Raw genomic sequence first — 14571 nt, 5'->3', positions numbered from 1 at the left:
ATTACAATTCTTCTAATATAGAGTAGAGTAAAATGGATCGAGAATTATTTATATACCATGTGCAAAAGAAAATGCTTAAAAGGGATAAATATAACAAATCACAATTTGTCAGACTTTGCCAAATATTCCCACTCCTGATCCAGTTGCAGAAAACAATTAAAACCCCACACCCAATACTCATGCAAAGAAAGAAAAGCAGGATCGAAGGGTAAAAGGGGGAGCAAGAAAGGACGTGAGAGTTTAAAAGTCTAGTATTTTAATTTATTGTGACAGATGTAATTGGTAAAGTTGCATATGATCATAGTCATTTTCCTATGGTTGGTCCTGATCTGATCTCTTTTGAGGAACAGATCTTCGAGGAACCAACTGAACTGACCTTTATAAAGCCATCACATAAATTAACTTCATCATTTGCACTGCAAGGCAGATCAAAAAGCACGACGTCACACAGAAAAACATGGGATAAAATGAATAGAACCTTAAGGGCAGAAATCACTGAAGGAATGCACAGGGAATGATAGAGGAGCTGTTACCATCTTGCATCATGTTGACCAATTTTTCTTCAAGGTTTTTAAAGCATATGGCATCCATTCCTCTGAATATTAATAAGGGAGCCACTAAGACTCCTAGGAGAATATGTCTGAATCAATCTGCTGAAGATTTGGGAAGATGTGCCGAAGGGTAGAAGAGTAATTTGAAGTAGTTGCCTGCAAAACGGAGGTAACTATACCGTTAAGAGTGGAGAATGAATTCATTGAAAGACCCTTGATATGTATGGATGGTCAATGATTAAATTGGCACGTGGCACTTGCATCTCATTGCTGCCGGTGCATGATCTACAATGTCAATTCTGAAATGTTGATACACAAATTCACACCTTACAGCCCCTTGTTTTCAGAGTGGCAGCCCCATGTTTTAGGTTTCTTTTGGTTGCACGTTCAATGAAGGAACATGAATTACCAAAAAAAAATTGAAGCAAAATGAATGATTTCTTGAAAATTGTTTTGTATTGTGCTTGACTGCACATAAAAATGGCTGTGGAAAACAAACATATTCCAAAAAGTGAGTACTAATTGTAAGAAAAATGGTGTACCTTCTAATTTTCCACAAGTCATTATTCTCCAAATAGTTTGTTTTCCTTTGGTCTATGTGTAACCGAATGCAGAAGCAATTTACTGAAATATGATTGTGCTATTTGAACAAAGTAATAAAAAAGAAATGCAAAGTTAAAAGGGGAAACAAGACCGTATGACTTCTGACCCTATTAGTAAGATAGCACTAATTTTCCTAAATCACATCAGTTCTGCAGTCTGCAAAATCTTGATCTTGTTGGGTTCTACAAACTGGACAAATCACATCAGTTCTACAAACTGAACAAATTTTGACCTCCTAAAATCACGTCACAAGAAAAAATAACCAACTTAGAATTTCAACATCCATAAATCTAACAATTCCCTAATAAGACACTAAAACCAAGTAAAACTGAACTATATCAACAAGACTTGATTATAAAAAGATAACAAGGATTGATGTCATACCAATATAACCATGATAATGGCCAATTTGAATAAGGAGACCAGTAAAACCAACCATTCCAACAAACATCACTTCATGGTTATACCTATATATCCCTTACCTTATTAGCTTTTCCTTTGGCACATAAGATCCTGGAATGATGTGGATCCCCCTGTACAACCTTAATAGCAATTTATTTTGTTCCTTGTCATTTTCTTAGTGCTTGCTACAAGTTCCTTAAGATAATATGCAGTACCTAAAAGCTACTCTATAGAAGATTAGAACTCTATTGCATTCTTTTTTTTTTTATCAATAACACCAGCTTCATTAAATTAAAAGAAAAGAGGGAATATGGATACAAGAGGGGAGATAAAATATCTTAGCTCCCCAAAAACAGAAAAGAAAGGGAGTGCAAAGAGAAAAGAATAAACATTAGCCCAAAAAACAGACTCCCTATTCACTCTTTGCTTGGCCAACCCATCCGCAAATGAGTTGGCGCTCCTCTTCACCCAGCTGTACTGAATCTCAATGTCCCCACCCAACCATAAGAACTGTTTTTTTTTTCATTGTTTAAGTTCCACAAACCACTGTCCTCTGTCTTCAACCAACTAACCACCACCTTCGAATCACCTTCCAGGATCAAACGGCTGATATTTAATTCCTTTGCTCTTCGAATTCCTTCAAGCACTGCAAGGTGTCGCCTTCTCCAATAGGGCCAGAGAATAAAGCAATAACAATCCCTTCATCATTCCTGAAGACTCCTCCAATCCCAGAGGGCCCTGAACTCTTGCATTATTTTATCCTATTTCCTCGAAACTCTTTGACTTAATTTCTATTCAAGAATGCAATTCCCCAGGGTTGAAGTTGACCTTAGTTGCGATTCATTTTTGAAAGATTGTACTACATCATAGGCTTGCTGTAAGCCATATTATAGGCAAGCTATGTAAATCTGTAATCATGCAATACCTAAGGTGAACGATGGCAAACGATGGTATGAATGGATGACAATCAAGAACATGCTCACAGAATGAATGGATGAGCTAAGCGTTAGAAAACAAATTCTTAACAGGATGGAGCAACCATAGGTAATCAAATAAGAAACAGATGATTCTGATGGTTTGGGCATATACAATGATGGTAAATGAAAATATTAGCACAAGTGATCTAGTGTAGGTCGAAATTCCAAATAGCTAGAAGGTTATGGTACATGGGCACATCAAAATTGGTAGCATACATGTCAGACATTTCTTTGACATTGGTATTGACACAACACTTGAGAGGTGTCATCTTGTTGTCAGATCAGTAATGGCCTTTTACCAAGTCTGAAACCCCATACCAATGTCAGATTCCAAATGTTGGTACCAGTATTCATGTAACATAGCTAGGAGATCAGAAAAAAGACTTGGATAACACAGTGAAATTGGACTTGAAGATATTGGATTGAATGGATCAGGATATGGATCTAAAATAGATTACAACCTAGTTACAGTCGGGCAGTTGGAGCAAACAAAGCTCAATACCCAGTGCTTTATTTAGTGCAACCCAACCCAGGTTAGGTTAGGTTGAGCTACTAAGTGAGTCAGGTTGAGCTACTCAGGCTAATTCTTGGGTCCAGTTCCCAGGTTTCACCCCCCTATTGGACCACAACCTGACCCACATTGCCTGAGTTACACTTGTACATTCAAGTAGATTTTGAAAGAAATAAGTATGACCTTCCAATCTAGAATGTGGCATGGCAGATTGGAATTAGTCAGCATGTAGAAGCAATTAGCATTTTGAAATTAAGAGACAATAACAGTCTTAGAGATCACAAGAACCATACACATGGGTTGTTCTCCAGATAAATGGTCGTAAGCTTTTCCCTTGAACCTGCAACAGCACTGTCAATGCCTTCCAGTGAAGCTATTTGGTTGTCATTGAGCCAAAGATCCTCCAATCTGCAAAATAAACCTCTGATATTAGTAAAAATAAAGAGAGGCAAACCAAATCTAAGGAAGATATCTATGTCTACCTTGTTAGGTTTTCAATGTCATTTATGGTCGTTAACTTATTTGATGAAACATCCAGAACATGCAGATTCGCCAAGGTGGATAACCCCTCCATCTTTGAAATACCATTATGACTCAAGTACAGCTCTTCTAAAGCAACACAATCCTGGAAACAGTGAAGAAAAGAATGCATTTATAGTTGTTAACACAAACTTATGCCTTTCTTTAGCATTTCCAAAAAAACAACACAACGTTGAACAACCTAATACCTGAAATCCAAGCATAGATGTCAAGCGGTTGCTCTGCAAGCTAAGCTTCTTGATACATCTTAGACCACATAGGTTTACTGTTCGGATACGATTGCGCCCCAGCCACAGCTCTTGCAAATGTGTTAGGTTCTGCAAATTCTCCATTACCTGCGACCAAAGTGAATATTTAGTCATTTGGCTTAAACATCTCAAATTCTACACAACTAAAATCAATTTGGGAATCAATAAAGTTATCAGTTTTGCAACAGTGTAATTTTTGGAGAGAGCAGAATGCTAACCCTTAATCTGTTAGAACCCAGCTCAAGAATTTGTAGTTCATGGAAGTGGTCGAGCTCCTCTATCTTAGTCACTTCATTCTTAGAAACATAAAGTTCCTTGAGTGTGTTCGAGACCTTTGACAAACCACTTAAGGAAGGTATCTCATTGAAAGAAATATCGAATACCAAAAGGCTCTTGAAAATACTGGCATCAGGTATTTTCGTAAGTCTGTTATCCCTGAGGACCAATTCCTGCAAAACCAGGCCGTTTCGGAATAATATAACTATATGCGACGCTACAAATAACATAAAGTGGAGGGGAGCGGAGGAGGCTCTTCTATAAACTCCATATTTAAAAAGAAGCAAATCATCCAAAATGCAAAATCAATTGATTTTCCCTTCATATAAATGAGTTAAATTAAAGGATTAAGCTTCGAAAAACTGTTAATGTCATTAAGAAAAGGAAAACAATGAGAGACAAAGGTGAGATTAAGTACTTGAAGTCCCGATATGGAATCCCACCGAGAAATGGGCTCGATTCCAGCATCGTCAAATAGATTTTGCCGCAGAGAAAGCTTCTTTAGCTGCGCGAGGAGGGCAATTCGAGGATCCAGCGTGGATAAACGATTGGTCGTTAAATCCAACTCGATTAAGCTCGGAGGAAGCTCGATTCCATCGAGGTCGTGGAGCTGGTAGCTGGTGAGATCGAGATAAGAAAGAGAATTTTCTTCGACATTCCCTCCTTCGGAAGCTCCGTTGTTCTCTCCTGGAATTCGTGAGGATTGATCTTCCATTGAAACAGAACTAAACCCTAAAAAGAATATCTCAGAAACTATGGAACTACGGATCCCTAGCAGTTGAAGCCTTGAAAAGGAGGGACAGTGTGGTCGGCTATTTTGCTCGGAGCGCACGCTCGTGGAGGGGTGGAACCGCGGAAACAACGACTGCAGTTGGAACGAGGAAAAAGCGCGAGCGAAATGATTCTGTTTCAACGTGTCGAAAGTTCTAACGTGACGGTGACTGTCATAGCCTCATAGACGGTTCAATTAGTAGCCAAGAGGCCCAAGACACGTAGATGCCTGGACATGACTCGGGCCTGGGCCGTCGATCCAATTTTTTAACATCCCGTAATACATGCATTTTCAACGAATCTGCTATTTCGGGATGGATTTGACCTAATTCGATCCCAACCCAACCAATCTGCCCCAGACTGTTACATCATTACATGCATCAAGGCTGCGTTTGGAAACTTTGTAAATTAAGTACGGTGAAAAGTTTTATGGCGGATTGATTTTATCGGTGTTTGTTTGGATAGAGTAGAGTTTTACATCGTGAATTGATATAAAACCTCGTCAAATATAAGGCTGATTTGTTTGAGCTAAAAAATCAAACCAAAGTAAACTTTATACCCAGTTCTTTATTTGGAAAAAGTGTAATTTTACAATAAAACTTTATTTTGAATTCTCTTTACACTGATAATCAATGTAAAATTATCGATGTAGAATTCATAGGCTTCTATCATTAAAGTAAAACTCCTCTCACCCTAACGTCTCTCTCCTCTATTTTCTGTCTGCTCCTTTCTCTCTCTCTCTCATCAGTCAAGTACGGGCATTCTCATCTTTGCGTTCATATTTCCACTCTCTTGTTGCCTTCATTGTCTTCTCGTCCATAAGAATGTGTAGTAAGCTGGACAAGGATTTCCTTATGAGGTAATGAACTCATGATTAACTTTGTACCAAATTAATTTATGTTTATTGATGTGGAGAATTGTTAACAGTCACTTCCTCATCACGCTTAATAAAATTGATATAAAATTTTACACTTTTATGTCATCCATGTATTTTTACACCGATTCTAAACACAACCTAACTGTTCAATCTATGTACACTTCACGGTTTCTCCTCAAAAGTCCATGGACTTCTGACTCTTATAGTGCGTTTGAAGTGAAGATAGATCACCAAAGCCCATGCCAAATGCTGCATTTACTATTTAAATGGTTTTCTAGTGGATTTTCTTTTTCTTTCAAGAGATTATAAGAGTAAAGAACAAAATTTCTTAATTATGATTCTTAAAACCCCATAATTAGTACTTACTGATTATTAGATTAACATGTTTGCAGAGTGTTTAATTACTAGACTAATATGTTTTAATACATTTTATGCCACTCCCATGTTGGAGATTTTGCTGGTTTAATAATATGTAGTTATTGCATTTTTTAATCTCTTTTCTTTAATTTCCGTTACTTTTATCACTATCACTTGTTGACTTAAAAAGTGAAAAACTCTAACTCTTATTTCTTCAATTTATGTTCGATTCCTCTTAACTCTTATCTCTTAAGAGGAATCTTGAAATTTTAAGAGTAAAATGGGTGTTTGTTTCCTCTTATCTCTTAAAAAGGAATCTTGTAACTTTTTATTTTCCAATGGTACCCTAAAAAACAAACAAAAATTCTCATATATGAAGCTAAAATGGATATTTAAAAATTTTCAAAATTTAAAATTCAAAACAACATTCTCTACATTTAGAATTAATAGGAAAGAAAAATTCACCAATACCAATATACCTCTTAATATAATTATTGCACTTTCAAATACGTCAAAACAAACGAATAATCCCTAACTCTTAACTCATATTTTTATCACTATTACTGTCAAATTGTAAGTTTTTAAATCACTTTTTTACCACATCAAAGTTCAAAGTTGAAAGAAAACCAAAGGTTCAATCAATAGGCATTTGTTGCGTGTCCTTAATCTTGCTGATGTGACAATAATTTCTTTTCGGATGAAGAATGCCCATCCATGGCACGGTGAAAGACTAACAAAGCATTTGGAAACCATGCACCATTGAGAATCAAAAATCACTAAAGCTCAATGTAAAAAAATGCAAACACTAATTCAATGCTTATGTACACTGGTTCAGTTTTGTAAGCATTTGATGAAAATGTATTTGTATATTCCAATGAGACTTTCGTAATTAAAGTGGTCAATGTAAAAAAGGTGGAATCCAATTTTGACAAAGCATAAACATGCTTGCATTCAAAATGAGACTTTCGTAATTAAAGTGGTCAATGTAAAAAAGGTGGAATCCAATCTTTTGTTTGTATCCATCACAATTAAAATCATTTGACAAGAATACAAATTTATCATTGAAAAACTAAACCAACTTTTGAACTTGCATTTTTATAAACAGACATGTTTGTATTTGCATTGAACAATTTTGCACTTGCATTGTTCCCAAATGGAGCCTAAGCAATGTTAATGAGTACAAATAAAACCCGTTTAAGCCACGTTTGTTTGAGGTGTAAATGAGAACTAGGGTAAACTACACACTCTGGTCCAAATTTGCAAGCGTTTGGTAGAGGTGTTAATACACCTAGTAAATCAGTGTAAAAATCCATCATTGTAAGTATTTTCCTCAAAAATTGGTGAAAAGTTTACATTGATAAAATTGATGTAAAACTCCATCTCTTTTAAAATCGATGAAGGCTTATGTCCTATCATACTTTTTTCCTTGAAGAAATCCTTCCAAATCTAGGGCAAGGGTTTCGATGTCATGAAAAAGCAGTCAAGAGAATCGATAACCAAAAAACTAAAATCGGCAAGAACATGAGCGTTTATTTGTCAATGCCCTCTCTCTTGAGTTTGAAAAGAAATATCTGATTCTAATAAAAAAAAAACCAAAGCGGCGAGAACACAAGCAATTGTTGTCATCAATGGTCATCTCTCAAATTCAAAATGGAGAAAACTAAAAAAGGTGAGAACACGAGCAACTGTCGCCAACGATGGTTGTCTCAAATTTTGAGAGAAAAGAAATCTTTGAAAACTAGCCGTTGGCCACCCCCTAAATGCTAGTTTCAGCTTTTTTTGGGGTTTTTTTTACATAAATACCCCCCTTACAATTATATAGGGGGTATTTATGTATTTTGCTTATAGAGGGGAGAAAAATGACACAAATGCCCCCCAACAACTATTATATAACTAGTTTAAAGGGCTTTTTGGGTAATGTTATAAATAACTTTACAATGACCAAAATACCCCTCCCAACAACTAAAAAGATTTAGTTTTTAGGGTATTTTGGGCAATTGAAATATTTTCAATTCCTATAAATAGCCCTATCCTCCACCATTCTTCTCATCACACCAATTCAACAATTTTCTTATTAAGTTGTTCTCTTAATCTCTTCAGTCTTTGGTCTTCCTTCCTTCCCTCTTTCAATCTCTCACTCTCTCAGAGTCTTAGTCTTTCATACATTCTCTACAATCTTAGTGAACTTTGATAGTCTCATAATTTGATTGGTTGATTGTCTGATTCTCCGAGTTAGCAATTTGGGAGGCTTAGAGCCTTAGACGTTGTCACGTTGAAATGCTTTAACCGTTGAAATCAAGTTGGGATTCTGAACCGGCAATCCGAGGTAAGTCCAGCTAAATTAATTTAATTCTTTTAGAATTAAATAAAATGGCTAGCTCTTCCCAAAACCCTAAGTTTAGTAGCCCGATTTGAAAAATATTTAAAATAGAGGATGTTGAGGGAAAGGGGAAAAGAGAAGCCTGCCAAAAATGTAGAAAAGACTTTAGATATTGTAGCAATGATGGTACTGGCCATTTGACCATTCATTTTCTCACACATGAGAAGGAAGAATAAATAATCCACAATTTAAATGAATTTTTGAAATAATGAAAAATAAATTTTAAAATATTAGGAGAATTTGAAGAACATTTCTCGTCACCAATCCCACCATGGCATGTGATCCATGATCTACTAACCCCTCCGATGTCTACAGGCTATAATTCCATCGAAGTCTTGTTTGTTTTAGTGCAGGATCTATAGGTATCATTGTACCAGGGTTGACTAGATGCAATCAAGAATCATGATGTAGAATATAAATTACAACTCTACAATTACAAGACAAAGGAGGGCATGATACTACTACATACACCAGATATTTCATTTTTCACATGAAGTAGATGATGAAAATGTGTGTGAATGCTTTCATCATAATGCATATGTAAATTTTGTTTAAATTGTAAATTTTTACAAATAACCCACAATTTTTTATTCTTTTCAAATTATTGTAAATTTGTTTTAATTTTATTTTATTTATTTGCTATTAATGTAATTTTGTATTTTCAATTTGTAACTATATTGTATTTTTTATATTTTATTAATTTATTCCATTTTCATATTTCATTCATCCAAGTATGAAGTATGAAGTATCCAACCATTGTATATTTCATAATTTCAATATTTGTATGCTTTGTAATTTGCATCATTATTCATTCAAAATTAAATGAAATAAAATTCTTAAATTCCTATTTGAATTGTTTTATACTTTTATTTATTTATTTATTAGGTAATCGTAAATTGTTTTATACTTAAATTCCTTAACTCAAGTCTCAACTTTTTGTTTCTTTTATTTTCTATTAAACTAAACATAGCCTTAATGTTATGTTTGGTTTGAAAGAAAATGTAGGGAAAGGAAGGGAAAGGTAGGGAAAACTTTACAAACCAAACCTTGTATTGGTTTCCTTATCTTTCCCTTCTTCCTTTCCCTACCTTTTCCTTCAAATCAAACATGGCCTAAGAGTAAATTGGGCCAACTTCTAAGTTCTAATACAGGAGGCAACTCATCAAATGGTTTGGCATTAAATTGCAACACCACATTGAACACTCTTTGATATATATTTATTTTGCAATTCCAAAAACCCTAAGCAGTAAGCACCAACAACTATGCAACATTACTTTCCAATTTCTATAACCCCAGTCCCCACAGAAAACATACACAGAGACAAGAAATACAAGCACATTACTGCTGCTGTGCTTTTACTATGTGAGACCAAAACATATCGAGAAGTAACAAATTGGCCGCTAATAGAAATAATCAACAGAAGTTGAATTTGAGTCATTTCAGAGATGGGCAATGATACATATCCAACACTAGGACATCCAGCCAGTGAAAAACCTCAATTCAAATGCCAAACATCAAATCCATGACTTTGGAGACAACAGATTTTGCAGGAGAAGCAATGGCACCAACTGAACGCTGAGTATTGCTATCATGGTTCTGAACATAATAGGGACCAGAGGAGACTCTAGACAAGATCAGCTCGGAGCTCCTACTAGATGGAGGGAGCAAAGTCATGAAGCCTTGGTTGTTAAGCCTTTCATTCAGGGCTTGCCGTTGGATTGGGTCCAAAGGTTTCACTCCAATGATGAGCACTCCATTTATCTGCAATCCATTTTTGTTGAGGGCTTTCTGAGCATCAGAGCGGTTCTACAATAAAGCACAAAGGCAAGAAAATAAGTCTTAAAATGTCAAAATCATCCGCCAAGTAGTCGTAATCCACATAGTACAGCAGCAACTCCAGGAATAAACCAAGTGCTAACAACCATTAAGGCTGCTTGTTTGAAGTGCAACTCTAAATTGGACACAAAATTTGCATCTGGTTCAGTTTTTCATTTGTTTGTTTGTAACTGTGGTTTGCACTACCTCACACAAAATGTGTACTTTTTATCTCATTTGCATGACTAGCAGTGTAAATTTTGCAAACTGATGCAAAAATTTGCACCACTTTCTTCCTAGATCCTTTCTCATATAAATGGGAGCCACATCATCTTGCTTATTGTCTCACTCAAATAAATAACCCTCCTCCTACCTTCATTCTCTTTCATACAAGGCAAGGACTAAAAATTTTACTTCCTATTTTACTTTTCACAAACAAATAAAGTCAAATATGAAGCAAAAATAAAGCAGCATACGCTCAACCTATTTGCACTACCATGCATTTACACTAGTGCAAATAACATTTGCACTGCAAAGAAATTGAGCATAAGGCTCCATTTGGTAAGAGTACAAATACAAAAAAATGTACAATGCAAAAACATACAAAATAATGCAAAATATAAGGTTTTTGCACTCTACAAATTTGTATTTGTACTCTTTCCAAACTGAGCCTAAGTAAATGTGTAGAGTTTACCTCATTTACACTGTAAAATTTGCAGACGGATTACTAATATAAAAGCCACAACTTGGACAGAAAATAAGTTAGAAATAGATACATAAATATCATTTGATGATCATATATGTTATACCCCATCCATGGATAAACCTCATTTCATAAAAAATAGCCTAAAAAAAGATTTTTAAAACCCAACAAAGAGTCATTCTTTTGCTTGATTAAAGTTGTGTTTGGTTCCATTGCTGTTTCTAACTAAAACGTTTTCGGTTGATCAATACAAATTAGTGAGAGATGTGTAATGTACCATTGTCGCATTATACTTGGGAGTCACTTCAGCCAGAATGATTAGTAATAGTTGTTGTTTCTACCTGAAATGTCAATTTGACATTTCTTCAAACAGCCTCCCACACATGCATTTTTAAGGTATGTCTGTTTCAACTATAAATAGCCTCAAATAGCAGTTGTATGCCAATTTGTATTGATCAACACAAAATGTTTCAGGTAGAAACAGTAATGATACCAAACAAAACTTAAGTACCTTTGTCTTCCTTCGCTTAATTAACTGCCTTTGTCTTCTTTTGCTTGATAAAGTGCCTTTTGTTACCTAAAAGCATGCAACTTATAACCTGATTATGCTGAAATCTCTCTTAGGAGGTATACTAACTCGGGCCCATAATAATTTAGAGGCGCCCATAGATACCTGGAATCCTGCCTGTAGTGCTCATACAAACCCCGTATCATGCATTCATGACCCAACATGGTTCCAACTGAAACAATTTTATGTGCATGACAATAGGTAGAGCCATCATTTTTCTTGACCTTTTATCTCATTTACATGTTTTCTTAATGTCATTGAAAAAAATTACAATAACTATAAATGGACAACAATATAAGATAAAATCAAGGGTAAGACATACGAAGAACTAAAGAAGAGCATTAAAATATACTCATAAAAAAGAACATTAAAATATCAAATCAAGAACGAGAAAAAGAACCTGATATAGAATATGGATCCAATTAGCATCTCCTGGACCAGGGACATGTTTCAATATTACACCACACTTCTCAAATTCACGCAATACCAAGTTAGTGTCCCCAGGAGAGAATCTGGAAAAGGGCAGTACGAAATATGATATTACTAGAAGAAAATGGAGATGTTTCTTTAGAAGAAGCAACACATACATGCAGATGTTTCAAATACTGTTATACATTACCATATCATACTGAAAACAAAGGCTTGTTTTCACTTTCATGAAGCTGTGAATTTTCTCGCATGAGGATTTGGGCGAAAAGAAAAATACTACTACTTATGCTCAAACCATAGATATGAGTGAAAAATCACCAATAAGAACAAAATTGTACCTTGTGAGTTGCAAAGAACTCCGAAGAGGGTACAAGACAAATCCAAATGAAAGAATATTCGTTTTAATACAGGAAAATAAGTAAATTTTGCGTTGAAAAAAAATGAATGTACCGTAGCATCTTGGTGAATGATTGATTATGTGATCATAAATGGATGCCAAATCCTATAACTCATCTTACAGTTTCAAACAAAGCATTGTTTGAACAGAAATAAGGAATATATATACCAAAGTATACGCAAAATAATCTGTATGCAGTAAAATTCTCAGTCGAAGCTATGCTCAAAGTAGAAGAGAACGTATAGAAGAATTAGAATCATCGTCCCGGGTAGAGAGTGCAAGGAAACGGTAAAAACAAAACAAAATAAAGTGAATGAATCATACCCATAAACAGTCACCCATTCCTCCTCGTCGAGGTTACCCGCAGGTAAGCTATTATTCTGCAACTCCGGCTTTGCGACTTCCCTCGGTGGAGGAAGCGTAATTAAAGCACCCGGCTGGACCACTCCCTCAACCGGTGAGCCTTTCCCCTTCTCATCGTGTTCACTGTCGCTCTTTATTGGAGACCACCAGCTTGAACTTGTAGGAGTTTGTTGTATTTGCTGCCCTCCCATGAGGGCATAAGAAGCGGTCGCCTCGGGCTTGCTTTTCAACGGAGAAAGTGAGTCACGGCAAGAGTCCCAGACAAGAGTTCTCATCTCTGACTTGGTTGCTGGAGATATCGAGTAATCTGCCATCCCAGCTTCTGGAGAGAACTCTGCACGGTCTTCCAAGGTGAATATGGGAGGTGGAGGAGGATCCGCGCCCCCAAAATTCTCCCGCCATAGAGCAGAGACGGCAGCTGCCTGACCCGGGCTCGTGAATTTTCCTCCGTGAGAAGAAATTGGAGACGCTAAATCATGAAAAAGGAGCGATCGCGTTCCCGATCTGGACGTTCTCTGGACAGTGGCGCTCATATTTTTCTAATGTATTAAACAGATAATATCTCTTTGTAATAGTTGATGAGGTTGAAAAGTTAAAGGAAAAAATAAATAAAGAATGTTGAAGGGTGTGATAATGTCGACCTGATTAGAACCAAATATAGATAAGGATGAAGAGTGAAACCTCTCTTCTTCTTGAACCACAAACGACTGTTTCAGAGATGGTTCTTTTATATGTTTTTTCCCCTGAAGTGGAGAAACGAAGCGGACGGCTTTTACAGATCAAAACCCTAACAACATTCCAACAGTATAGCACTTTTTGAAATCGTGCTATTCAAATTAATTTACTTAAATACCCTTTCTGCTAAGCGGGAGCTTACTTCTGTTTAAATTTCATTAGGGACCGTTACGGACCTTACGGACAGTAGAACGTGAAGCGTGTTGGGATATGGGAATATCCAAGATCCCGCTTATCGAACTTGAAAGTGGAACCATAAGTAAAGGTGGGTTCAAGCCAAACTGAGTCCAATAGTACCAGGCTCCAGACTATTATGTAAGACTCGAGCTTGGTTCGAACCAAAATCTTGAGCTTGAGATCAGTTCGAATCAAAAATTTATAAACTCGAACTCGAGCTCGGCTCTTTTTATATTTTATAAAAATATTTATTATAAAAATAAAAAATATATATATAATTTATTTTATATTTAAAAATTAAGAATTATATTATTTTTATTATATATATATATATATATTATTTTCTATAATTTTATTATATATATTCGAGCTGGGTAGGCTCGAGCTCGGTTCGCTTAATAATTGAACCATTGAATTAGGCTTGAGCTCGGATGAAATCAAACCAAGCCGAGCTTGAACAGCTCGTTGCCATCCCTATTTATAAGTTATTGTTCACTGGAAATGTTTCCAATGCCCAGTGAATATACAAGTGAGGCGCCCCAGTGTGAGGAGCAGATCTCGTTCCTCTCAATACATGGTGGTATGTGCCTGTGAGGTGGGTGTGAGGCTATGTGAGGAGCATATCCCAATTCTCTTGAGAGGTGTTTTTTACATGTCTTTTTCTCAAATAAAAAAACGTTTTCCCTTTTTTTTATACTTGGTTCTGTCACATACTTTTTTTTTCATACCACACTTGTGAAAAAAAGAATTTCATGTGTGGTGCTGATGTGGCACATTTTTAAGGAAATGGCTTTGGTTTTAAACATTGGCTCCGTTTCTCAAGCAATTTTCGATTATCCTTAAATCATCCAATTGATTAAGGGAATAAAGGGCATTTTACAAGTCAACTTG

General features: G+C 35.9%; 2 protein-coding genes across 2 annotated transcripts; both read right to left on the bottom strand.

Annotated features, from left to right (window-relative positions):
• Positions 1-44: 44 nt before the first annotated feature.
• LOC148842556 (protein phosphatase 1 regulatory inhibitor subunit PPP1R7 homolog) lies at positions 45-5629 on the bottom strand. The gene is made up of 7 exons (XM_088958037.1): positions 4527-5629; positions 4051-4281; positions 3773-3919; positions 3527-3669; positions 3338-3452; positions 534-707; positions 45-416 (listed from the first exon to the last, which is right to left on the bottom strand). The coding sequence occupies exons 1-6, from the start codon at positions 4821-4823 to the stop codon at positions 627-629; spliced, it is 1014 nt and encodes a 337-aa protein (XP_088814163.1). The 5' UTR covers positions 4824-5629; the 3' UTR covers positions 45-416; positions 534-626.
• Positions 5630-9675: 4046 nt separating this feature from the next.
• On the bottom strand, positions 9676-13557 carry LOC148842555 (nuclear pore complex protein NUP35-like). The gene is made up of 4 exons (XM_088959708.1): positions 13410-13557; positions 12730-13307; positions 11980-12091; positions 9676-10299 (listed from the first exon to the last, which is right to left on the bottom strand). Exons 2-4 carry the CDS (start codon positions 13299-13301, stop codon positions 9994-9996), a joined length of 990 nt encoding a protein of 329 aa, XP_088815834.1. The 5' UTR covers positions 13302-13307; positions 13410-13557; the 3' UTR covers positions 9676-9993.
• Between the last annotated feature and the right edge of the window lie 1014 nt (positions 13558-14571).

This window comes from Nelumbo lutea, chromosome 8 (genome assembly GCF_056320005.1).
Source record: "Nelumbo lutea isolate HS-2025 chromosome 8, American lotus-T2T, whole genome shotgun sequence".
Taxonomy (NCBI): Eukaryota; Viridiplantae; Streptophyta; class Magnoliopsida; order Proteales; family Nelumbonaceae; genus Nelumbo; species Nelumbo lutea.
The sequence above is the reverse complement of the archived record's forward strand: the minus strand, read 5'-3'. Positions and strand labels throughout refer to the sequence as shown.